Source organism: Bos indicus x Bos taurus, chromosome 7, assembly GCF_003369695.1.
Source record: "Bos indicus x Bos taurus breed Angus x Brahman F1 hybrid chromosome 7, Bos_hybrid_MaternalHap_v2.0, whole genome shotgun sequence".
NCBI classification, from domain to species: Eukaryota; Metazoa; Chordata; class Mammalia; order Artiodactyla; family Bovidae; genus Bos; species Bos indicus x Bos taurus.
In genome coordinates, this window is record NC_040082.1 from 56,677,442 (window position 1) to 56,702,381 (window position 24,940).

General features: G+C 39.8%; 1 protein-coding gene across 4 annotated transcripts in view; it reads right to left on the reverse strand.

The window, feature by feature from the left end:
* Window positions 1-24,940, reverse strand: part of ARHGAP26 (Rho GTPase activating protein 26) — a 473,410-nt gene that overhangs the window by 157,055 nt on the left and 291,415 nt on the right. For all 4 annotated transcript variants that reach the window (XM_027546098.1, XM_027546101.1, XM_027546099.1 and 1 more), the window contains exons 14-17: window positions 21,234-21,308; window positions 7,659-7,746; window positions 5,951-6,009; window positions 4,318-4,423 (exon numbers count right to left, since the gene is read on the reverse strand). In XM_027546098.1, the coding sequence (XP_027401899.1) occupies window positions 4,318-4,423; window positions 5,951-6,009; window positions 7,659-7,746; window positions 21,234-21,308 (328 nt within the window). The remainder of the gene's footprint in view (window positions 1-4,317; window positions 4,424-5,950; window positions 6,010-7,658; window positions 7,747-21,233; window positions 21,309-24,940) is intronic.

Sequence of the window (24,940 nt, forward strand, 5' to 3'; positions counted from 1 at the left end):
CATCTCAAATGATACAGTACTTCTTTGGAGAAGCAAGAAAAGGGCTCCCTGAAAACACCCTAGGAACGAAGGAATAGTTGCTTCAAAACAGAAAAGAGACTAAGATTTATGTCTCAGGAAGTGTTTTGGGAAAACCAGCTGTGAAAAGGTATTGTTAAGAGCCACTCCAGATGTAAGGAGAGCGCTTTGGAATCCTCCCATGCAGCATAAGCACTGTAATAAAGTTCCAGTGAGCCACTGTGAATGCTATGTGTGGGGATAGACAACATACTTGGAATCATAATAATATGTAAACATCAGGGAACGACCATGAAATTAGTCTTTATTATTCATCCACTCTTATTTCCTTCTACATTTATAAGACTGGGGATTTTTTTCTTTTTTTTTTTTTTTTTTGCCCCCTTCCTACCTGATGAAAACAGAGACTCACATGATTGGAAGGGGAAGTCAGGAAACCAGGCTTAAAGAGGTTAAAAAATTTCCACAAGGTTCCACAGCCAGTTGGGGGCAATTTTCTTTATTATTAAAAATTCTTTGTGGGTGATTTTAGAACAAAATCATTTGCTGAACACTCAATTTAGTGAAAGGAGAATTGTAGAGACACGGGAAATCAAAACTGATTTTTTTTTTTTAGTAATTACATTACACAAGTAAAATCTACTTTTTGAACTTGTTGCTCTGAGTTTCTTCTTCCTTATTTCTAATAGCCTCCTAAATTCCAATCCATTCCTCCCAAAATCATTTATCCCTCCTAGAAAACCCCTTCATATGGCCATTCTCGAGCCCAGTGATTCTCAAAAGATTGCATCTGGTTTACCGGGAAGTAAATCAGAAATGCAGATTCCCAGGCAGAGTCCAATTTAAAAGACTAAGGGTGGGGCCCAGCACTGTCCATGTAAACAAGCTCCCCAGGTGAGTGTAACTGTGCTTTGAAGCACATGACTCCAGACTGTAGGCTTGAGTCCATGTTCCAAATAGAAAACATCTAATTTTTACAGTAGATTTAAGCTGGAACAACAAAAATATGTGCAGAGCTGCCTATAATTTTTAGGTTCCCTCTGAGGTCTGAAACTGACCCAAGAGATCTGTGATTGGATGAACCCTGGTAATCATTTGCATGAGGTTTGGAGTTTTCTTTTCTTCCTTCTAAGACTTTTTCCCCTGGAATGCATTTCTAGTTGGGATTAAATACAAAATGTCTTAACTCTTCCTCCACAGCTAAAGGAAATCAATTTTAAAAAGTGTTTCAAGAGTGCTTTAAAAAGTACACAAAATATATTCCCTTTGAACCAGACGCCTGGGACATACAGGGCAAAAGAGTAGGTAATGAGAGAAGTAAACGCCAGGTCTTCCAGCAGAACCAACCCTGAAACTAAAACTTAGAAAGGAAGCTGACTGTGAAGTAAGTGGACCAGAGGAACAATAGCTCAGGCATATCCTCGGATAAGTTTGAACCTGAGAAAATAGGAATGAAACAGACAAACCTCTTGTCCCTAGTTAACTTTCCCTTCTTGTTATATTTTAAAATAGGACAGTGTCGTAAGTGAGAATAGAGAGTTTATGTGGAATCTTAGACCTCCTCTGGGTGCCAAAAGACTTTCTTCAAACCTAAATAAATACTCCTTACTGGATTCAGCATGCATGCAGGCTAAGTCGCTTCAGTCGTGTCCAACATTTTGCGACCTATGGACTATAGCCCACTACGCTTCTCTGTCCATGGGAATCTCCAGGTAAGAACACCAGAGTGGGCTGCCATACCCTTCCCCAGAGTATCTTCCCAGCCTAGGGATCGAACCCACGTCTCTTATGTCCCCTGCATTGGCAGGCAGATGAGTAACACCACCTACTCATCTCCACAAGAGATTTTAAATCTAGAGCCGCCAGAGACCAAGAACACAGCACACTGAGAACAGGAGTCTGTGTGTCCTACCACCAGCTCTAACCAACTCCCACTTACAACCATGAGGGCAGGTCTATATGTAGATTTCTTAATGATTATATGACAAAGAACTGCCACAGAACCTCACAGGACCAAAAAAACATCGTTGTTAAGTATCAAAGATAATACAAAATGCTCCAGAAATGCTATAAAATAAATAACTCCAGCAACAAAATTGGTTTAAATTTGTTAGAAGGCAGAAAGTCAAGGTTACAACTTTAACATACACATTCCAGCTGTACTTCTCCTTGGCTTAGGAACAAAGACTGAACTTCATGGGGTGGGAAGAGAAGAGGGTGGAACCAGAGGGACAAAGTGAAGCATCCACCAGAGATGAATAACCTCAAGGATTCAATACCCACCTTGAGGGTTTTGGATTTTTTTAATTTCTATTTATTTTTCTTTGAGGATCTCTAATGATCCTCAGGGCATTTTAAAAATGGGAAGATTCAGTTCTGGCTCTGCTAGATCACCACTGACTCTTGGTCTCTCTCAGTCCAATTAAATTCTCATCACAACTGCACAGCTTGAAATGCCTAACTTCTTTCAGCTGCTTCCTATCCTTTCTCCAGCTGCTCCCAGCAGGTATGGAGGCCTTCTAACACCCAGTGGCCATAAAGCAGTCACAAATGAGCAACACCACACATACTTGGCCAGAGGTTGTACCTAGAACTTTCTCTGTTCTGGTGCAGTCCATTCAAGTGTATAACTAACATCTAAACTAGCTTTTCCATTTCGCAAATGCCTGACTGGGTTATGTGGAACAGGCACCACACGTCATCTCAGAGAATCTGGAATTACTTTTTAAAGCCCAGTTCTCATTATTTTCAACACACTTCATCAGGATTCTTTGACATCGGGGTTGGGGGGGCATTCCCCTATTCTCGGTTATGCTTAATTGTTTTTGAACATACAAGTTTGACGTGGTATGGCAAGAAAAAAAATGTGGCTCAAAATAGAATATAGCAACCCTTGACTCTGCCTGACTGCTTCTCAGCAGCATGCAAACCACTCTTGTTTATTCATCATTAACATCTGAATAAATTTTATGGTAACATCTATACTCTCTCTCCAAAGTCAAGTGCTCAGTAGAAATATAGAGCTTCCTGGTAGCTCAGCTAGTAAAGAATCCACCTGCAATGCAGGAGACCCCAGTTCAATTACTGGGTCAGCAAGATCAGCTGGAGAAGGGATAGGCTACCCACTCCAGTATTCTTAGGTTTTCCTGGTGGCTCAGCTGGAAAAGAATCCATCTGCAGTGAGAATGTCCTGGGTCCAATCCCTGGGTTGGGAAGATCCCCTGAAGAAGGGAACGGCTACCCACTCCAGTATGTGGCCTGGAGAACTCCATGGACTATACAGTCCATGGGGTTGCAAAGAGTTGGACGTGACTGGGTGATTTTCAGTTTCCACTTTCACTAGTAGAAATATGAAAACAAGCCATCATAATCTCCCTCAGCAAAGTATTTACCCAAAAGACATGACTTAATGGCAGAACAATGCATGCATAAGGGCTGGATTTACAATGTATCAGTTCCACAGAATGTCGAATTTATCAATTCAGGTTAACTGTTACAGTCTGTCTTTTCTTAGACTGTAGTCTCCAGTCAAGAACATCCATCAAAGTCAAGAGAAGGTTGGAACATACACATATGCAGTGGCTGATACAACAAGGGGTATCAGCAAGGCCAATCCCAAACAGGTCAAGCAACAGTAAACACACAAGAATTTCAAACGGTTCCAAGACTAAAAGTATTCCTAGCAGGAACATCAAGTCCCCACTGACTTCCTCAGAAGGCAAATGGGCATTTGCCAATTCCTCTATTTTTTATACTACTTCAAGGGTTTTAACATACGTAACTTTTAAATTCAATGACATTATAGAGAAGAGGGAGACTACTACCCATATTTGACAGATGAGGAAACTACGGAATTGAGAGGTCAGTGGCTTGTCCAGGGCTAGTTAAGTGGCTTGTTAAGAACAGAATGAACTTTGGAATTCAGGCCTCTTTATTTCAAATCCAAGGTCTCTTGGAAATATGGTAACATATTCCTGTTTGCCCTCAATCATCACAAGAACATGTAACTGCTGAAAACTCTGCTTTGTGATCTGGTAACATGGACGACACACTTCTTGACTTCGATCATCACAAGGCCTGGCCATATGGGAGCCTCCTCAGCCTACCCTGCAAAGCACCCCCGGGTTGTGCTGCTGTGACCCACTGGAGTTAACATTTCACAGATTTCTTTCCTATGCCTTCAGCATCCCTGATGCAACAGTGAGAAAGGGAAACATAAGCAGAACCAAAATCAGTTTCTGTGCTAAGATAAGAACTTTCCAGGGCTGAAGAAAGACGGGCAATCAGTCATAAACCTACTTTGCCAAGTGGTTCATTAGCAGCTGTAACATCTGCCGGTTTTTCTCTGGGAGCCGATGAACAAGGCTGTGGATTTCAGAGACCCGAGACTCCTGGTTCTCCAGCTCTGCAAAGGAAGGAGGGAGGTAACACTGGATCAGAGTTACAGCTAAATCAGTTTGCAAGTCAAAAATCAGTGGAAAATAAAAGTGGGGCACAAGAGAGAGAAGATTTCTCACAGATAAGACCCTGTTCTGTGTACTCATGACTAGACTGACTGGATCTAGAAGTGCTTTTAATAATGCTTTCCATGACAAAGTTCATGAAAAAATAAGACTGTCCAAAAAATCAAGCCAAGACGATGACATAAGGAAATGGAACCTCCTCACTCAGGAGTGGGAATAAATTTGAGAGTGGCTGGCTCCCTAGAGTGGCAACTTTGTTTCAAGGAAGGAAGGAACTTTATACACTCATTAAGTGATGAACAAATTGTACCTGAACAACACTGCAAGGGTCTCAAATATCAAAATAACATCTCAAGACTGCATCAAAGACATCAAAGGAAATGTCCAGTTATTTCCAAGTCACATGAAACAACCAGCCATGGAGAAGAAAGGAATGGCAGATAAAATAAGGAAATGTTTCTGCCAACCTGTAACCTAAATCGTGATCTGTCACATTCTAATGGTTGCACTTGGGTACGTGGCTTCATGTCTCTGGGAAACAGATTAATGGCACTCACCACACCTATTTATAGCTCTGAGGTGAGTTTTAATTAAAGAATGGTTGCTATGAGTTTGAAATTTCTCTGAGAAAGAAATCACATAAACACCATCTTTACTTTCAGCCTTCTCCCAGGTCTTTCTCCTGTTTTATGGGGGCCACTCTGCATGGATAAGGCCACCAGGACACAAGGTATTCTTTAAAGAGGCCAGTAGCAGCTACCAGTGTAAACAAACTCAGATGGCTTAAAGGAAGCAAGGAAAAGCACATACTATGGACATAACAGCACGGTGGGGATTTGTGCCAGATTTAAATCTGATAGAGAATCTTACTTCCCCTTACAGGAGCCCTGCCCCACATAGAAAGATTCCAGTATGCTTAGGGTAGCTTGCACCTAATCCCTATGTATTTTAATACGAGTAATATAACGCCCAGGCTTGCATGATATAGCTGAAGACTGACCAGAAGCTGTAAATGCCAGCCATGATGGAAAAGAGGACTGAGAAGTTATATAAACGGTGTCGGATTCAGGGAAACATCCCGTGCTCAATTTAGGTAATGGGCAAAGTCTGAGTCGTTCTGAAAAATGTTACCTCCAGGGCCGGCAAAGGCCCCAGGAGTTAGAACTCCAATAATCAAAACTACAAAGTCCAATTTGCTTTTTTCACCTCACCCCTTCCCTGTACCACTACCCCCCAACTACTCACTTCTGAAGCTTTTCCCCTCTACTGTAAACTCAGTACGCTCACAAGGTCCTTAGCAAAACCCGACTGGGTTTTGCTTTCATTCTGTGACAATCTTATGAGTGTGAATGTGGGGAGTTTACACACAGAATACAAGGGGTTAGGTAATACTTATTTGGGGATACTTTTCTTTGAAATAGACAAATTTATCCCCTTTCCCTTAAAATTGTGGCAAATAGAAAACTTACTTGCTGCTTTAATGAAACTTCTTTGAAACTGGTACATCATGAGTGGTCCTGGAAGCATTCTGGAATAAAAGGATATACACTAGTCAGTTTAACAAAAGCAATCCTATTCCCACTACCCACTGTGTTACATTTCTCAAAGACAAAGATCATGGGCAAACAAAAGCAACTCAGTTTAGTTCAACTTAGTTTCCCCTTTGAGAGGGTCCTGAGATTTCACCTGAAATGTTCATTCTTTCTCCTTTTTTAAGGGAACAGACAAAACTTACGTTTCACAGTCACAAACCAGAAAAGTGCTAATGCAGAAGTCTAGCACAAACTGAGAGATTTCCTTTTCAGTCAATGACTCACCCACAACAAGAGCATTTTAAGATGTGCCTGAAATACAGGCAACTAACCCAACATTTGCAATCATCAGCTCTTAAACTCTTGTCTTCCTGGCAGCTTGTTATTAATCACTTCATCTGGAAACACTATGAGAGACTTTTGTAGGGGTTTTTATAGCAAATTCACTATGGAGTATTGCTCCAGTATGCCAAAGCGTTAGAACCCTTAGTATTAGGCATGACATAATCAAATTTTACCTGCTATCATAAAAAATATATATATTTTATACATACTATTAGCTAATCAATATCAAGATGCACAGATAAGTGCACAGATAACCTCTAGCATCTAGGCTTTATGTAATCTATTATGGTAATATTTGGAATATGTTTAACTGTAAACTTGAGTATTTTTACTGATAGTCCAAACAATAAGCTTCTCAACAGATTATCTATGGTCCTTGGTTCAGATTTCATTTTATTTTCATTGGATCCCCTGATTCAACTCTTAGTCATCACTTACATGACATCTTATTCTTGATACCAAGAGCCTCCCAGCAATTCCCCAACAGCCAGTAAAACTGGCATCACCAATTCCTTTTCTGTGGCTTTCGAGCCAAGTAAATCTTAACAAACTTGTACAAATGCTTATGTAATTCACCATTATAGTTCTCCTCTTTCTTTATGACTAGACCCCCCACTTTCCTGTTCAAGAGGGACCACAGTGGAGAACTATAGCATCCCTATGCTTCACATCTAGCATGCCTTTCAGTCTACTTGGAAACTGAGATGTGAGCAGCTAGTCAATCACCCACTCCCTTAATAACCAAGGGAAGGGTAGGAGGCAGCAGAAGTAACACATGTATTATTACAAGAAAAGCAGTCTTCTTGTCAATGAAGTCATATTTTCCAATCTAAGCAGAAGGAGTTAAAAAGGAGTACCATTAAAGTTCTCATTTTTAAGGAGCAACATTAGCAATACACTGTATCCATGCAAGGTGTAGAACTCTCAGAATACACAGGGTATGTAATCACGCATTCTCAACACAATGGGATACGTGATTCCTTGTTTTCTTAGCTGATTACCCAAGCATTACAGGAAATACCATATTTGAGGCTCTGTTAAAGGCTGATCATCAGAGTAGCTTCTCAAAAAGAGCAAAGCTTCCTAAATCACTCATGGCACCGTTGCACAATGGCAATCCATCAACTCTGGATGATTTATAATTGGTTTGACCAGCTGAGCTAATTGCACCCACACATAAGCTGTTTCCACATCTCAAACTCCCACCCAACAGTCCTCTGGAGGCTGAAAATAAAACTGCTTTCTTCTTGATTGCATGATAACAAGCTGGCACCATGCCCTGCAAATGGAAAGTCCCTACCTTAGGTAGGTCTTCAAAGCGCTAGTGATGGTCTTTATCTCCCACTCGGCACAGATATCCATTTCTGTTTCAGAAGCTGTTTTGGGGTCTAAAGAGAAGACAAGACAATGGGTAAAACAGAGCAGAAAATATAGCTAAAAGACAACCATACATAAAAGCATTCAACCTCCCTACTAAACAAGGAAATCCAAAGTAAAAACAAAAATGACAGCTAGTTTTTCCTGACGGAATTATAAAACTGTTTAAAAATCCAAATATCTACTGTTGGCAAAAATGCAGTGAAACTGATCCTCTCAGAAACTGCTGGACGCAGATGAATTAGTGCAAGAGATGTGAGAAGAAATTTGGCAATATATATCAAGTCCTAAAAATGTTTATACACTTTGAAACAGTAATCCCACTTCTCACAACCCATCCTCAGGAAATAAGATAAGACATGAGAAAGTTACATACACTCAAAATGTCCAACCTATGCTACTCTTGATAACACCAGAATACATTTTAAAAGAACAACCTAAACAGTCAATGATAGAATGATTAAATTAATCGTGGTCTATTCCTGATGGAATAGCATGCTACATTTACATGAAAATGATAACTACATTGCAAAATGGAAAATGCCTGAATTATCATGCAAAGTCAAGCAAAAAAAAAAAAAAAAAGATTTAAAGTTTTGTGAGAAACTCAAATGAATGAAAGCTGAAAGGAAATATTGTAAAAAGAAAAGCGTGGTTGGAGAGTGGCAGAATTGTGTGTTTTTTTTTTAAACTATGACTTGATTCCATTACTTATATATTTTAAATTGCCCTAAACCAAGATGTGGGAAAAAAAACAAAACAAAACACCATAATTATATCAACTCCTGATCATTTCTTCGTTTCTTCTGTGTATACTTCCAAACAAATCTGTGTATTTCAGATAAATGTATACTGTAAAAGAAGAGATAATTCTTGTAGTCTTTCTGAGCAACACACAGGCAGGCAAGAGAGGCAGAGGCTGGGAAACATGAACTGTTTCATAAACCAGCAGAAACCTGGATTCTCGCTGGCAAGAAGTCAGAAGCACAGTCTCTCAGTGCATTGAATGGACAATCCAACTTCTAGCAATTTGCCTCCCAGCTCCCATTGCCATTTCTTTCTGCACAGCAGTTCAGTTCATTTTTAGCTGGGCTGCTACCCTTTTCTTACACCTACTCCCCATGCTCAGGTGAGGCCCCAGTCTTCCAGGTTGGGGGGTGGGGAGAGGATGAGATGTCTCTGAACCCGGGGACTGGTTCAGGGATGGTCCAAGACCTAAGCCAGGCCAGTCAGCATGAAGTCCAGGACTTCTCTAGGAAAGAAGAAAAGGCACTCGCTGTGCACCTGGGGGATGATACTGCTGCTCTGAATGCCACCACGTGGAGCCTGAGAGTACAGTCTGACAGACAAAGCCACGGGGAAAGGCTGAGAGTCTGGATGACATGGTTTGAGCCCCTGTAGATCACCATGCCTTTTTAATCAAATGAGCCAAAAAAGTCCCTTTTTGCTTAAGCCAGTTAAGGTCAGGTTCTCTGTTCTTTACAATCCAAAGAGGTCTAAATGCTGTAGCAGGTAAATGGAGACAGCAACCAGACTCTCTCTTTCTGGACAGTCTCAGAAGAAAAGAGGATCCTCCTGCAGGACCCACAGCCTTGCAGCTGGAAATGAGTCCACAGGTGGGCATGACACATTTTCCATTTACTTTCATCCTAGTAAGAAGAGGTCAAAAATCATGAGTGGCTTAAGGATTTAGGCCCTAATCCCCAAGTAAGGGCACAAATCCAGTTGGTATCTACTGCTCTCACTGTGTTCTGACAGGGCCCTGGTTCAGTAAATGTTTGGCTCCGAATGGCATAACATTAATTCTTTTCTGGCTTTGCCATCTTACACTCCCTTAACGGTTAGTTTCTTCCTGTGGAAGTGTAGGTACCAAACAACTTTGCTTACCATGACCTTCCTCCCTCCCCATCCCCAAGACACATGGAAAGCTGCCACAGTGCATGGTTCTTGGAGGCAAGACAAACGTTACTGTACATTTTTCTGAGGAACAAACCAACTTCTACCCAAGAACAGTGAACATGACACTAAATAAGCAGCAGTTGGCAGGTCTGGGAGTTGTGAACTGTTCCATGAACCACATTTAGCAAACTAATGATTAGCTTCCACTTATTCGGGCTCTGTAACCATAGGAATATTGTGTAACATTACAGAGAGGAGAGTCAAATTACAGCCAGGCTAAAGGGCTTTTTATAGCACTGATGAGGCAAAGTTCATAACTTGAGTACGTTCATTTTAATTCATTTAATGTCCAAACTAAATTGAATACAGCCTCCCAAACTACCCCATTTTCAGAAAGAACTGATACCCCTCCCTACCAAAGCGCCCCTCACTTACAGAAGCTTTCTGGCAGCACCTGCATATGATACAGAGACATAATTGACAATTTCCTTCATAACTCAGCACATTTCTTTCCACCAGGTCACTTGCTGATTGTGGACTTAGTAACACTGACCTAAGCTAGAGGAGCAGTCCAATGTACAGAAAGGTATCACATAGGTAGAGGCATTTCCTCTTCAACCTACTCCCTGCATGAATTCAGAAAAGTAGGAGATATGGGTTGGAAGTGATGGTTACAAGGGGGGAATGGTCTTAGAAATGTCATACTGGATCACAGAAGATCCAGTGATCCACTGTTGTGCTGTTGACAAAGTTACTAGGGATCTTCTGGGTGAAGGGATTAGGAAAGTCACCAATACATGACTAATCTCCTAACGCTACATTATAATGTATGCATATTAAAATATTTTCTCTTTAACTGTGAAGGTAATACACGCATGGGGTAAAAAAAAAACACACACACACACACACACACAAAACAAATACATATACATCAAAAGCAAAACTTCCCCTGCTAGAGGTGACTCAATACCAGTTTTGTCACCAACACAGTATGCTAAGGCTAATGCTAAGTCGCTTCAGTCGTGTTCAACTCTGTGCAACCCCATAAACGGCAGCCCACCAGGCTCCGCTGTCCCTGGGATTCTCCAGGCAAGAATACTGGAGTGGGTTGCCATTTCCTTCTCCAATGCATGAAAGAGAGAGTGAAGTCGCTCCAATGCATGAAAGTGAAGTCGCTCAGTCGTGTCCGACTCTTAGCGACCCCATGGACTGCAGCCCACCAGGCTCCTCTGTCCATAGATTTTCCAAGCAAGAGTACTGGAGTGGGGTGCCATTGCCTTCTCTGCCAATACAGTATATTAACGCATGTATATGGAATTTAGACAGGGTAATGACGATCCTACAATCAAGGCAGCAAAAGAGACACAAATGTAAAGAACAGACTTTTGGACTATGTGGGAGAAGGCGAAGGTGGGATGATTTGAGAGAATAGCACTGAAACATGTATATTACCATATGTAAAACAGATGACCAGTGTAAGTTCAATGCATGTAGCAGGGCACTCAAAGTCAGTGCTCTGGGACAACACAGAGGGATGGGATGGGGAGGGAGGTGGGAGGGGGGTTCAGGTTGGGGGGACACATGTGCACCCGTGGGTGATTCATGTCGATGTATGGCAAAAAAACAGCACAATATTATAAAGAAATTATCTCCCAATTAAAATAAATAAATTAATTAAAAACAAAATACCAGCTTTGTGCATGTGTATGTGATCTCTAGCAGTGTGTACATGAACAAGCAGTTAAGTGACTATGTACAGCTTTCTAAAACCACAAATGGAAGCACCCTCTAGATGCCATTCTGTGCACTGCTATTTTCATTTCATAATATCTTAAGAAATAGTTTGCTATTAGTAGACAAATGTATCTAACTCACAGTACTTCACTGTACCATACTTAACGCCCCCATTCAAAGAGATTCAGGTTGTTCCCTAGATTTTGCTATGGTAAACAATGATATAAACCACTGTTCCCTTGTAGATTATCTTACCTACAGAAAAAATTCCTCTAAGTGGAATTTCTGAGTCAAAAAGAAAGTGCATTTTTAATTTTGAAAGATACTGTTCAACTACCTCTCAGAGGTTATACCATTACATTTAAGAATGAGTGTGACTCCCTCAATTCCTTGACAACAATGAATAATCAAACAATTTGATCTTAGTCACTCTGATAGGTTAAAGAAAAACAGGTCATCTACTTTAATTTGCATTTCTGTCTGAGCAGGAAAATTGAGAATCCTCTCTTGCATGTGTGTTTTAAAGTCAAATTTACTGAAGTATAACTCACCTTTTTAAAGTATACAGTTCCATGATTTTTGACAAATATATATATTCATGTAACCACTGCCACAATCAAGATATAAGTCATTTTCCTCACACCCTCTCCAAACTCTCTTGTGCCTCTTTCTCCACAGTCACTCCCCTCCCTCCATCTCCAGCCCCTGGCAACCCCTTTCCATGGCATAATACTCATGAAATTCACCATGTTCCTGCATATACAAGTAGTTCAATCCTTTTATTACTGAGTAGTTTTCAATTTTATGGGCATATCCACTGCCTAGTTGAAGGAATTTGTGCTGTTTTCAATTTTTGACTGTTATGAATAAAGCTGCTATAAATACTTGCAATGGGTCTTATGAACTACTTTTTTGTCTCCTGAGTAAATACTCAGGGGTAGAACTGGGTAAAAATATGTAGGAGTAGGTCATATGGTAAATATGTTCAACTTTATCAAACCTATCAAATGGTTTCCAAAACAGCTGGGCTACTTTGCATTTGCAGGAGCCAACAGGAGAACTCTAGTTGCTGCATATATTTGTCAACCCATGATACAACCATGTGTTTAATTTTTAAATTTTAGCTCTATTAGGTATGTAGAAATAACTCATTTTTAAAATTTGATTTTCCTTAATGACTAATGATGTTGGTCATCTTTTTATGTGCTTTTTGGTCATCTATATATTTTCTCTGGTGAACTATTTGTTTAAATCTTGTGTCCATTTTAAAAACTGAATTGCAAGTTATTTTTAATACATTCAGGCTATAAATCATTATTAAGATATATATTTTACAAATATTTTCCCTTGATCTGTAACTCGTCTTTTCTTTTTCCTAATATATTTTAAAGAGCAGATTTTTTTAAAAAAGGATAAGGTTCAGTTAATCAGATTTTTCTTTCATGGTTCCCGCTTTTTGTGTTCTAGCCAAGAAATCTTTTCTAAAACAAGATAGCAAAGATAGATTCTCTCCTAAATCTTGAAGTTTAACAGTTTTATCTCTTAGGTTTAGGATCATTTGCCTATTTTGAGTCAATTTCTGTACATACTTTAAGATAAGGGTTGAATTTCTTTTTCCTCATATAGATGTCCAATTACGTTAGTACCATTCGTTGAAAGGATTGTCGTTTCCCCCACTAAACTACTTTGACATCTTTATCCAAATTAAATGACCATATATATGTGGACCCTATTTCTGGATTCTCTTGCCTGTTCCACTGATCTATATGTCATTCCTTACCATACAGTCTTGAATTTCCTGCATATAAACATTAGTTGTATTTTGTTTTTTGTCTTTTTCTAAAATCTTGAGTCTTTCACAATATTCATTCTCCATTACATCTTTGAGAAAGATATTTATGTAAATATACTATCTTCGCTAAGAATACTATCCTTTAAGTCTAAAGAATTAAGATTTTTTTCTGTTTATCCTATAGGCAATTCTTTCAAGACTAGATTCGATGCTTAGCAACTTGATAAGCAAATCTGTTTATCAAATTATTTTCTGATTATAAAAGCTGTACCTCTTAAAAACTTTAATCATTTTCCATATCTAGTGCTTAAGAATCCAGAATATCTATAGCCACATCTGTTCTAAGACCCAAATGCTGTTGCTGTCTCATGTCTCTGTCTTAGAAGAACCTGCCTGAAGCATCCCTGTAAGCAAAGGTGACGGTGGGTGGAGCAGAGAAGAAGGGGAGTGTCCATCTGTGGCCTCCGTTCTCTAGGAACTTGGGACTGTGGTGAATAGTGCCCTTACTAGCTCTCAGATGGGTCAATCCTCCATCCAATCAGTATACTAGCTCCCAGTTCTGGTCAGCATTTGTCTGCTCTCCTTTACTGTTAAGTAAAATTGGAAGTGCACAATGTCAGGGCTTCTTCTCTGCTAGTCTTCAAAGATTTGGGGCCGTTTCTGCAAGCCTTTACATCTTAGAAGTTGTCATAAGCATATCTATTACTTCAGCATTTCTTCAGAAAGAAGCTTTGCTTGCTTTTATTTATGATACTCTGTGAAGGGTGTGAGAAAGGAAAGGCACAGAAAAAAGGCCCCAGAGGAGTCAGAAGGATGGTTCATGGTTGGATCAGAGTTCAGAGAGTGAGGCACGCTACTGTGACCTGGTGCTTTAAAGCATAGCAATTCAAACCTTCCATGTGTTCTCTGTAGCACTAACCTTAAATATTAGTTAAAAAAAAAACAAAACCCAAAAGACAAAACAGGATAAAGTTACAGGATAAGAAGAAAAAAAAGAGCAACACTAAACTTGCATTCCCTCAACATCACTGTGAGAAACTATAAAGACACACACACACACACACACACACACACACACACACAGGGACAGAAAGTTTCAACAGCACAGAAAATAAGGCTCACAATCAACATTCTACTTGTCCCTAGAGGATCATCCACCAGGCAGAGTTCAGGAGAAGCCCAGAGGAAGACCCACCTTGGGGAACTATGTGATGGGTGACTGCTTTCTGCCCGCTCTGAGGTACAGCCCACACTACCCCAGGGAGGGGGGCCACGCTGCGCTGCACCCATCCCACCACAGCACAGCTCAGTGTCGAGACTGCAATCCAGGCAGTGAGATGAGACTGTGACAGAAGTGGAGGTGTGTCTGCTTATACAAAAGGAAGTGAATTCAGGAGGGGAAAGTTCTAGAACAAATATGAGAATGACAAATGAATAACCACAGCATACTTCAGATTAACCAGGAAGTAACTCCACTTCACTCACAACCACGACCAACCAGAACCAGGAGAAACCTTTTCATGAGTACAGGTAGGTCCACACTAAATGAAAAATTTCAGAGTACCAGAAACGTGGATGGAATCATGTATAATAGTGCTCTAATTTCATGTGACAGGATGGTTCTAATAGGAATCATGAAAACAGCAGCAGAATAAGGAGAGTCTACTCACAATGAATTCAACTGCAAAGGTTTATAACCACTCTGTGTTCAGGTGGATTTAAAAAGAAGATTAAAAAGCTGATAAAATACTTGTTCACATAAAACACAGAAACCAAAGCACTCAAAAACATTTCAGAAAGCATCTGTTCTACATTATAAATAAAATTCAGAAAAATATGGATGCTGTGAAATAAGACATCAAAGCAAAAAAAAGACACATTGAAATAATAAAGGTGAAATGTAGAAGGCAGAAAGGTAGAAATGAAAAGAGCTAAAATAAGTCAGTAAAAACACTGATAATTCAATTAACAAATTAAAACATGCATTATAAATAGCAAAAAAAAAAAAACAGCCCCAAAGAAATTAAAACAAATGGCATGGATATGGGGTGCAAATTTTAGAATGTTTGCTTATGATGCAAAGAATCAAGACAGAAAGCAACATTAGAAAGATGAAAAATGAAGATAATTTATGTTTTTAAAATATTAAGAATTGAAGAATTCTTAATATTAACAAACAGAAAGAGAATTTGCTTTTCTTAGAGAATTTGCTTTTCTTTAGAAAACCATGTGTGAAAACTCCTTCACTGGACCCCAGTATGTATAAGAGAAGGACTAAATGGTGATATTTAAAGCAATGGAGGGACTTCCTTGGCAGTCCAGTGGTTAAGACTTAAGTGATTAAGGGTGTGTGGGTCTGATTCCTGGTCAGGGGCCTAAGATCCCACATGCCTCTCAGCCAAAAAAAACAAAACACATATCAAACAGAAGCAATATTATAACAAATATAATAAAGACTTCAAACAAGGTTCACATCAAAAAAAACATGTTTAAAAAATAAAATAACAGAAAGGGAAAATTTTCCTCCTCATTGACATATGGTTACTTGTCAATTGCATAAGTATTTGAGGAAAAGGAGGGTTAGTTTTCATTCTTCATGGATATATTTCACATGGATTTTAAGGAAAACAAAATTTTTGCAGTCCTAGAATGGGGAAGGTCTTTTAGGCACGATCCATCTATGAAAAAGACTAGGACTTCATAAAAATATTATGAATATTCATAAGACAAAACAAAAACAAAAGTACCCATATAAAGTTCAAAATAAATTATAATCTGAAAGAAAATATTGGTAATATAGCTTCCATATATAAGAATGTCTTAAAATTAAAAGATGAATACATCCATAGAAAACTGGCTGACAACACAAATAGGCAATTCATAAAAGAATAAATATCAGCAAGAAACCTAGAAAAAAAAGGCCAATCTCACCCAGAATATTTTTTTAAATACTTATAATTTATATGCAAAAAAGTAACAGAGAATGGTGTGTAGTAAAGGATACTCTGACAGCAAGTTTGGGAATATCAATTAAAGGCCTTAAAAACATGTACATACCTTGACCCAGAAATTCAACATCTTAAACTCTAAGGAAATAATTAAATATGTATATAAAATTTAAAATAACAACAGCTAGCATTTATTGACTAACATGTAGAGACTTTGGACTCAGCAACCCACAGGCATCTTTTATTTAATCCTCTCTTTATTACAGAGGCAGAGGCTATTATTACAGATAATGAGACAGAAGACTAGATGGGCTTAAATAATTTGTGCAAAGTCAAATGGACAAGCAGTTTAATTATAACTTGCTCAACTCCAAAAGGCATGCTCATAACCTATGCTATCCTGCTTCTGTGGGGATGATCACCTGAGCACTTTCTAGAATCATGAAGAACTGAAAGTAACCTACAGATCTGAGAAGAGGAGGCTAATTAAAATATTATAGTACATCTATACAATACGTGACCAAAAAAACCCCACTATACTTTAGAAGAATGTAACAGAAAACAGACATTATACTGTTATGTGAAAGAAGATTGCTAAAAAACAACATATATGCACCATGTGATTTCTTAGCATTTTTTGTTATATGATGGAACACTACATTTAAAAGGTGACAGTAATATGATAAAATAGTCAATAAAGATTATAGTCTGAAAGACTTTTATTTCTTCTTTGCTACTATGACTTTTAATCAGAAAAAAGTATTTAAAATCTGTACATGAAGAGACAGACATATACTGAACATGCATAGACAGAGCTATCTATATTTTTTAAATGCTGAGTCTAACTTTAGAAAGATTTACCTTCACTTAACATTCAGGGGGAGAAAAAAACCCAACAGTACACACATGGAAGCCACTCTATTTCTAAGCAGCTGTAAATCTTCTTCCTCTTGACGCTCTTCAAAGACATGGATCAAGGGCAGCTCTTGGGATGACACTAGCAGAAGGCCACAAAGCATATGCTATGAGAAATTCTGGCAGGCATTCTTAAGAAACGTGATTCTGCAAAATACAGTGTTTTCAAAGTCTGGCTCTTCTATTCCTCCTCCTACCTAACATCCCCCAACTTGAAGCAATCAAAGGAAGCTTCTGGTTTTGCTTAATTCTAACTCTCATTTTCAATAATAAAAATGCACTCTTCCACTTTGAGAGACTCTGACCAATAATCCAAATCTTAGTACCTGGTACATAATACAGCATCCAGTGAATACAGAATGAAGGAATAGTGACTGAATGGTTCATACTCAGCCCAGCCATGTCAGGGAGAGGTTTTGGAGTATGAATTATATTTTTTTACACTCTTGGCTAACCCAGTCTAGTACAAGTATGAAGAGCTGATGAAGACAGACACGGCCCTGCCTTCAGGTCTGGAATTTCTCTGGCCTAATGGGTGATCCCTCAGTTCCAAGAGCCAAACTGTTCAACTTAATTGACAGTGAGAATCCCAGATATCTTTCTCAACACTTTTGATTAGATCTTGTACTGTGGTCACCTCTCAGCTCTGGTTGAACCTCAGTCTGGAATCCAGTCTATCTGTAATGTCCTCCTGGCAAAGACAGCTGGCCTTGTGACTTTCAGCTGTTGGTTATTAGTTTCTCATGACATTTCTCAGATGTTCATGATTATTTTGTCTGTCCCTAGGAAAACTGACAAAGCGAGCAGGACAAATATCTTGTTCAAAGGTCACTAAGTGAAGTGATAAAAACAAGATCTTTTCATACCACTCTTTGCTTAGCACACGTGAGCTAAGATGGTTGGTTCTCTTTTAAATTAGCAACCCCGTCTAAAATGTCGTATTTCTTTTCATTAGTGTCATCTTACACAATCATCTGCTGCCTCTGAAATCTCTCTGCCCCTTTGACTCCCGTGTATTTAGTTGGTTACAAGGTCCTGTTGATTCTCTTTCTCCAGTCCTTTTGAGGCTGTGCTTTCTTCCTGACCTCAGAGCAGCTCTCTGGTTCAGCAGTTGATCGTGCATGCTCTGCCTAATCTATCCCAACTGTCTTATTCCTCCATGTGTTTCCAAGATCACATGCATGCTCCACATTGCTGCCAGCATTATTTGCCTAAAACTAGCATCTGATCAAGTTACATCTATGTTGACCATATACTTTTTAAAAAAATCACCCAGACGTATTATTCCAGTAGGCACTCTCCCATCATTCTATTAATAATCCTGCTCAGTCCCCAAGAGTCTATGGACCAACCCCCTTCCCACCCCACCCCTGCACACCCACCAACCTCCCAGAGGTGGTGTGGGATCAGAGACACGCAAAGGATCCAGGCCATTGGGATCTATCTGCTGTAGGTCATGCAACTGGCCTGAAGACTGTGAAATGAATCACACAGATGGCCCCATATGGATCAAAGTCCATCCTTGGGACCTTCTGTCAAGAAGATCAAGAAAGACACTCTCCACTCACTGATGCAAGTTCCAAGGACCACTGAGGCTGGTTTATCTATGAACCTTCCTGCAGAGAATACAGCAGAGAATATAGGAAGACAAGGGCTCACAGATAATCAGACACCAGAAAAAAGAAATGGGAAAGGCTGCAACAAATGTTGAGCCACCAGACCATGCCATGCTTCTGCCATCTTGAACTCACCAGTAATGTGAGCAAATAAATGCCTATTCTGAACTGTCTTCTTGACACTTTTGTGTAAAAAGAGTACTCACACAAACAACTCCACTACTTTGAAAATTTAATAGCATCTTACTTCCTACAGAGAAAAAAAAGCCCCTGAACTCAGAACAATATTCAAGTTCCTCAATCAAAGGGGCTATCTCAGATTTCCAGCTTTAATTCTCCTATTCCAGTCTTAAGTATTTTCAGATATTAAAATAATAATAATGAAATGAATACTCTTGGTTCGTAACATTTCCTGAATCTGAATTATACTTCTGTTCCCCCTCCACTACTCAGACCTTCAGACCCAGCTCCCACTGGGCACCAGCACCATATCTTACATAACAACTTTCATAAGCAAGCATAACTGCCCCCTAACTGGATACTCTGTGAACAAGGAATGACTCTACAAAGTTTCACCTCTAGCACCTGACCATCTCCTTCAGAGAGCAGACACTCCACAAATGTATGCAGCTCTGACTGGAAATGAAAGACTAAGGATAGATACCTGTTAGACTCTTCATTCTTTCTTACATTAGAACTTTTCAAAAATCAACCGTATTACTGTACAATCCAGCAACTGCACTCTTGGGCATTTATCCTACAGAAACAAGTTAATCTTCATTACTTTGCCATTTTATACACTGTACAAAAACCTGTACAGTGTTTACAGCTGTTTTGTTCACCCCCAGAGTAGAAACAATCCAGTCATCCTTCATCGGATGACTGGCTAACAAACTCAGGTGCATCTACACCATGGAATATTACTCAGCAAAAGAAAAGAACTCTTCATACACAAGACAACTTGAACAAATCTCAAAGGAATTTTGCTGACTGGAAAAAACCCAATCCCAAAGGTCAAACAGTATATGATTCCATTTAAATAAAATCCTTGAAATGACACCTTCATTCTTATTTTTTGGGCCTCCCTGGTGGCTCAGACAGTAAAGAATCTTCCGGCAATGCAGGAGGCCTGGGTCTGGAAGATCCCCTGGAGAAGGGAATGGCTACCCACTCCAGTATTCTTGCCTGGAGAATCCCATGGACAGAGGAGCCTGGCAGGCTATGGTCCATGGGAATGCAAAGAGTTGGATACGACTGAGTGACTAACACCTTCTTCAAAATGACAACAAATGACAACAATCACAGAAACAGAGAACAGATTAGTGGTTGCCAGGAGTTAAGGATGGGGGTGAGGTGGGAGGTGAGGCAGATGAGGGCAGCCATAAAATGGATGCTTGTGGTGACTGACCTGTTCTGTATCTTGATCACATCAATATCTTGGCTGTGATACTGTATTATAATCTACTATTAAAGTGGGTTAAAGTACCCAGGATCGCTCTATTTTATGTCTTGTAACTGCACGTGAATCTACAATTATCTCAAAATAAAAAGTCTAGTTTAAAAAAAAAAAAACACAAAAACACTAGCTATATCTCAAATCTGAACCAAAAATTAGATTCTCAGTGCAAGAGTACCTCACAAACAATCATAGTTTCCAACAAAAGATCTCACAGCAGCTATCATACATTAGAGTTTTGCTTAAAAGAGGTGAGAAGAAAAGAGAATTTTCCTGATAAATATGAAAGAAGAGTTTTCTTTACACATAAAAATTATTTTCAGAAACTGGGATGGCAAAATGAAATAACAAGTACTAACAAAGAGAAGTGTCCCAGCCCAAAACACTGAGCGTGGACCCTGAGCAAGTCTATCTCTAACAGTGCATGGCTGGACTTCCATGGGGAGGTGTAAGAGCCACCAATCTGTGAAATCTGATCCGTTTGCCATTTAGAGCCATGTGACTCACCGAGGCTGCCTGCATTCATATCTAAAAATACAGGAAATCTGCAGCCTAGGCAAATTTGGCTCATTGGCTCAGGGCTTTTTGATTCAAATGCTGCACATTTAGAGATAGTGGTTTTATATTTATACCAGCCAGCTGCAAAGGAGGTTCTGCTGCTCAAATGACAGAGACTAGGTGGAAGTCTAGAAGCAAAGAGGATCAGACTTCTTTGCTTCTATACATTTATCTGGAAGTCACAGGATGACACCTTCTCAGTCACTGGGAACATGAGATCTGAAGTTCTCTGCAGGCTAGAAGGATGAGCTTTCTTGGGGAAAATGGGTGTGCCCCATGAAATGCTGGTCTTCAAAGAGGACAAAGGGAGTGTCATGAGCTATTAAAGACAGAGTAGGGTGCGGCAGTCGCATGCGCAGTGGAGCGCCACTTGGACTGGTGGCAACCAACTCTACAGACAGAGAGGGTGTGCCACTGTGAACCTGCCATTTTTCGTTTGTCTAGTTCCACTCAGTATCTCCTCCAGTAATGCCTGCGGCCATGACCGCTGGTGAGTAGGGCAGTTGATATCTGGGAATTCCTTCTCAGGAGGCTCCCCCTTCAACCCTTGGGAACTGCCTGGCAGAGCCCCTGCACTCACCCATCAAGACGCTCAGCAGCTTCTGCACTCTGGAATTGACCCCCACAATTCGGTAGAGCCCTTGCTCATTGATCCCTGAGAAGAGAAACAGTGAAGATTTAATTAGAGGCACGTCAGAACACCAGTCAGGCCAACCCAGCCAAATGCACTTTTTTCATTTTCTCAGGACTTCTAAAAGCTTCTCTAATTAAAATTCCCTGTCACTCAGCTCTGCTCTTAGCGAAGGAGTGGGATTTGGTACAGCTGTCTAGGATTTCATGGGTGTGCTGCACACTTCAGCCCTCATGTTAGTTCAGTCATTACAGGGGCACAAAACCAAGGTAGCATCTGAAGAGTTTTGAAAGATGTGAAATATACACGCCTCCATATGTCATATTTAACCAGTTTTTTCATTTAAAAAGACAAAAATGAAACGATAAAATAAGTTCACACTACAGACAAGGGTAAACACTTTATAATCTATTTTTGCATACAGAATACAAACACTGAGGTGTTGGGGCATTTTATATTTTAAACAATGTTATCAGCTAAGGCTGAGAAATTAGACAAGTCATTCATCTGTGGTGCAAATTTCTTTATAAAGAAAAAAGTTGACCACCTTTATTGAACCCAAGGAAACATGCAAATAGACTAGAAGGGGTTCACCTTCAAACACCCAAACAAAGAACCAAAATTACCCAGCCTCAGTACTTTGTTCATTTAACTGCAAGGATTAGATCACCACTGCATCCTTTACATCCAGACCAAGTGGAATGACATGGTGAAATGACTTTTTTCCTGCTGGTCCCAAGCCCATTATATCTGACATTTCTCAACTGGTCTTCTGCTGCTGCTTATTCCCCTGATGGCCATCCTCCACTTAGTACCCAAAAGGAGCTTTCCAAAGTGTCAGTCAGTTCAAATCATCTCTTTTCTTAAAATCTTCCAATGACTTCCCACTGCATTTGGATCACAATCAAAATTGACCATGGCCTGTAAGGCCCTACGCAGTTGAGCACAGCCCGCCTCTGACTGCTTTATCAAACACCTTTATGCTCCTCCAGCCATGTGTGCCTTCCTGTAACTCCAACATGCAAAGCTCATGCCCCCAAACCACAACCTCTGCACAGGATTCCCTCTACCTGGAGCATTCTTCTCCCAGATCTTTTCACCACTAAGGTCTCAGCTTACATGCAATTTCTTTGATCAAAAACATCCCACGACCAATACTATTTGCCGCTGCCTTAACCAGTTTTCTTTTCTTTATAGTAGTCAACAGTATCTGAAATCATCTTTATTATTCAACTTCTTGTTTGCTTTCCCCCCACAATTATCACGTAAACTTTAAGTACAGTGAGTCTATCTTCTTCAGCACTATATCCCCAGTACCTCGGTAAGTCTACAATACAGGACCGAATGAATAGAGTATTCATCAGGGCCACTACTTTGGGACCAAAACAAAATTTCCTGGAAGAAATTTGGGAAAAGGCTGACTCTGCAGTGTTTTTAACAAGGCCTTTATAGAAATGTAACTAATAAAAGAAGTAGTCCAGAATGGTAAGATTTTACAGCTCAAATGGATTATAAAAGCATGTACATTATCCTGCATGGTTCATGGGCTAGGAGACCCTGGGTCTCCTGAGGGATGGGCCTCAAGTTACTGAGTAGCAGAGCCATTATTCAGTGATGTGGTGGCTTGAAGGGCTTATCGTTTCTGTAGTGTCTCCACTCCTTTTATCTCCGTGCTTTCCTAGAGCTTCACAAACTTCCAGCTCCTAGTGGATGATTGGCAAACCTCAGCATGTATGAGAGGTCTGTTCACTTACCTCTGGTCACCACCAATGGTGGTGGAGTGTACATACATGCACCGCAGTAGGGACATAACCCACTTGCTCCCAAGCATTTATGCGAAAATGGCATTTAACGCACACTGTCCTTGTTTCCTCTTTGTGTTAAAACTTCTTTAGATGTTAAAATATACCACATTCATTCTCATTTTAGAGGGGGTGGGGATGAGGAGATGGAGGCTAAAAGATCAAACCAATTGGTGACCCTCTTCTTCCTCTGCTAATCACTGCACATAGTTTCTGATTTTACATCAGAAAAAGTCACCCTATTGAGCTGTGGGTTTGCAGTCATCACACAGACTATGAAGGAGTTTATATGATTAGGAGATGTTGCTCTCAGTTTTGGCGGCCGAAAACTGAGAGACAAAGAGGCTGGCCCACCTCTGCAGGAACTTGAACTTCATCATGGTGGGGAGGGGAGCTCACTTTTGGCTCCATTTTTATACTTTTACCCTTGTTAATCCTGGCGTGCTGCAGTCCATGGGGTCACAAAGAGTCAGACATGACTGAGCGACTGAACTGAACTGAACCCTGTACCTCTTATTTCTCATTCCTTTAAAATGACAAGCAAATCAAAACACCTATTGAAAAATTACCTTAGTAACACACTTTAAATGTGTCAAAAGTGCAGTTATGGAAAATAGACAAATCCAAGGAAGACAGCAAAGGACAGCAGAAACTGCCACTCACAACACAAGTTGCCCACGCAGGCATGATCCTTCTTCTCCTTGCCGTCCCCAGAATGGGTTCAGAGTGGACAGGCTGGTTGCTGGTTCATAACTTGCATTTTTCATGTAATATACATTAATAAAAACCTTAGGTTTCAATAAATATATTTCTACTGCATTTTTAGTGATTCAGAGTGTTTTACTGCAAGGATGTAGCACATTCTTGGTTTAACCAATTTTTGAGACATTTGGCCAATTTCTGTTTTTTGTTTTGTTTCTTACCTTAACACTACTATATAAACATCTTTATGACTCAACCTGGCCCATGACCTTATTTCCTCAAGATCAATTTAGAGAAATCTCACCTTCTTCTATTTTATATTATCTGGCTATGTTTTACACATCTTTGCAACTCTTTATTAAAGGAAGGTATAGCAGAAATAAGCAAACTTAAAAAAAAATAGCACACATTATAATGATTACTTTGGAAAGAATTGGACTAGATGCACAGGAGTAGAAGTTTATATGGTTAGTTAGTTGTTGTTGTTTTTTTTTTTTTTCCTACCCCTCTACTCAATGCTTCATAGCCTTTAATAAAATACTTGTATTTCTAAACTTGTAAGAGTCAAGGATCCTGTTTTAGAAGACAGAACTTCCTCAGCAAAAGGGCTGGAGGGTTGAGAGGTTGGAAAATCAATAAGATTCCCATCTTTGACAATGGTTCAAATCAAATCCAGTGGAAAGACAACATTCAGCTTTCCTCGGGAATATAACAGACAACGTACTCAAAGCTTGAAACTGCCAGAATGAAGGAATCTCCTCTGCAGCTATCTCCTCTGGGACAGAGACCACTGACGAATCAGCTTCTGTGACCTCAAAGTGCTGCCCAATGGACCCAGGAAAGGTCAATGTGTGACTTCAGCACCACTGCAGGAAACCAGGGGCCTGACCCTTTCTCCCTACCTAGATAGTGCCCTGGGCAGGATTCCTAATCTGGAGTCCACAAGCCCAGGAGGCTCACTAGAGAATTCAGGGTGTCTATCAACTTAGGAAAACAATCACAACTTTATTTCCACTAACCTATAACTGAAATTAAACATTTTCTTCCACTACAATATAAGCAACAAATCACAGCTTTAGCAGTACATGCAACTTGGTTGCAAACCAAAGATATTTTCCTAACATGTTACAACTGTCACTGACATCTTGAAAT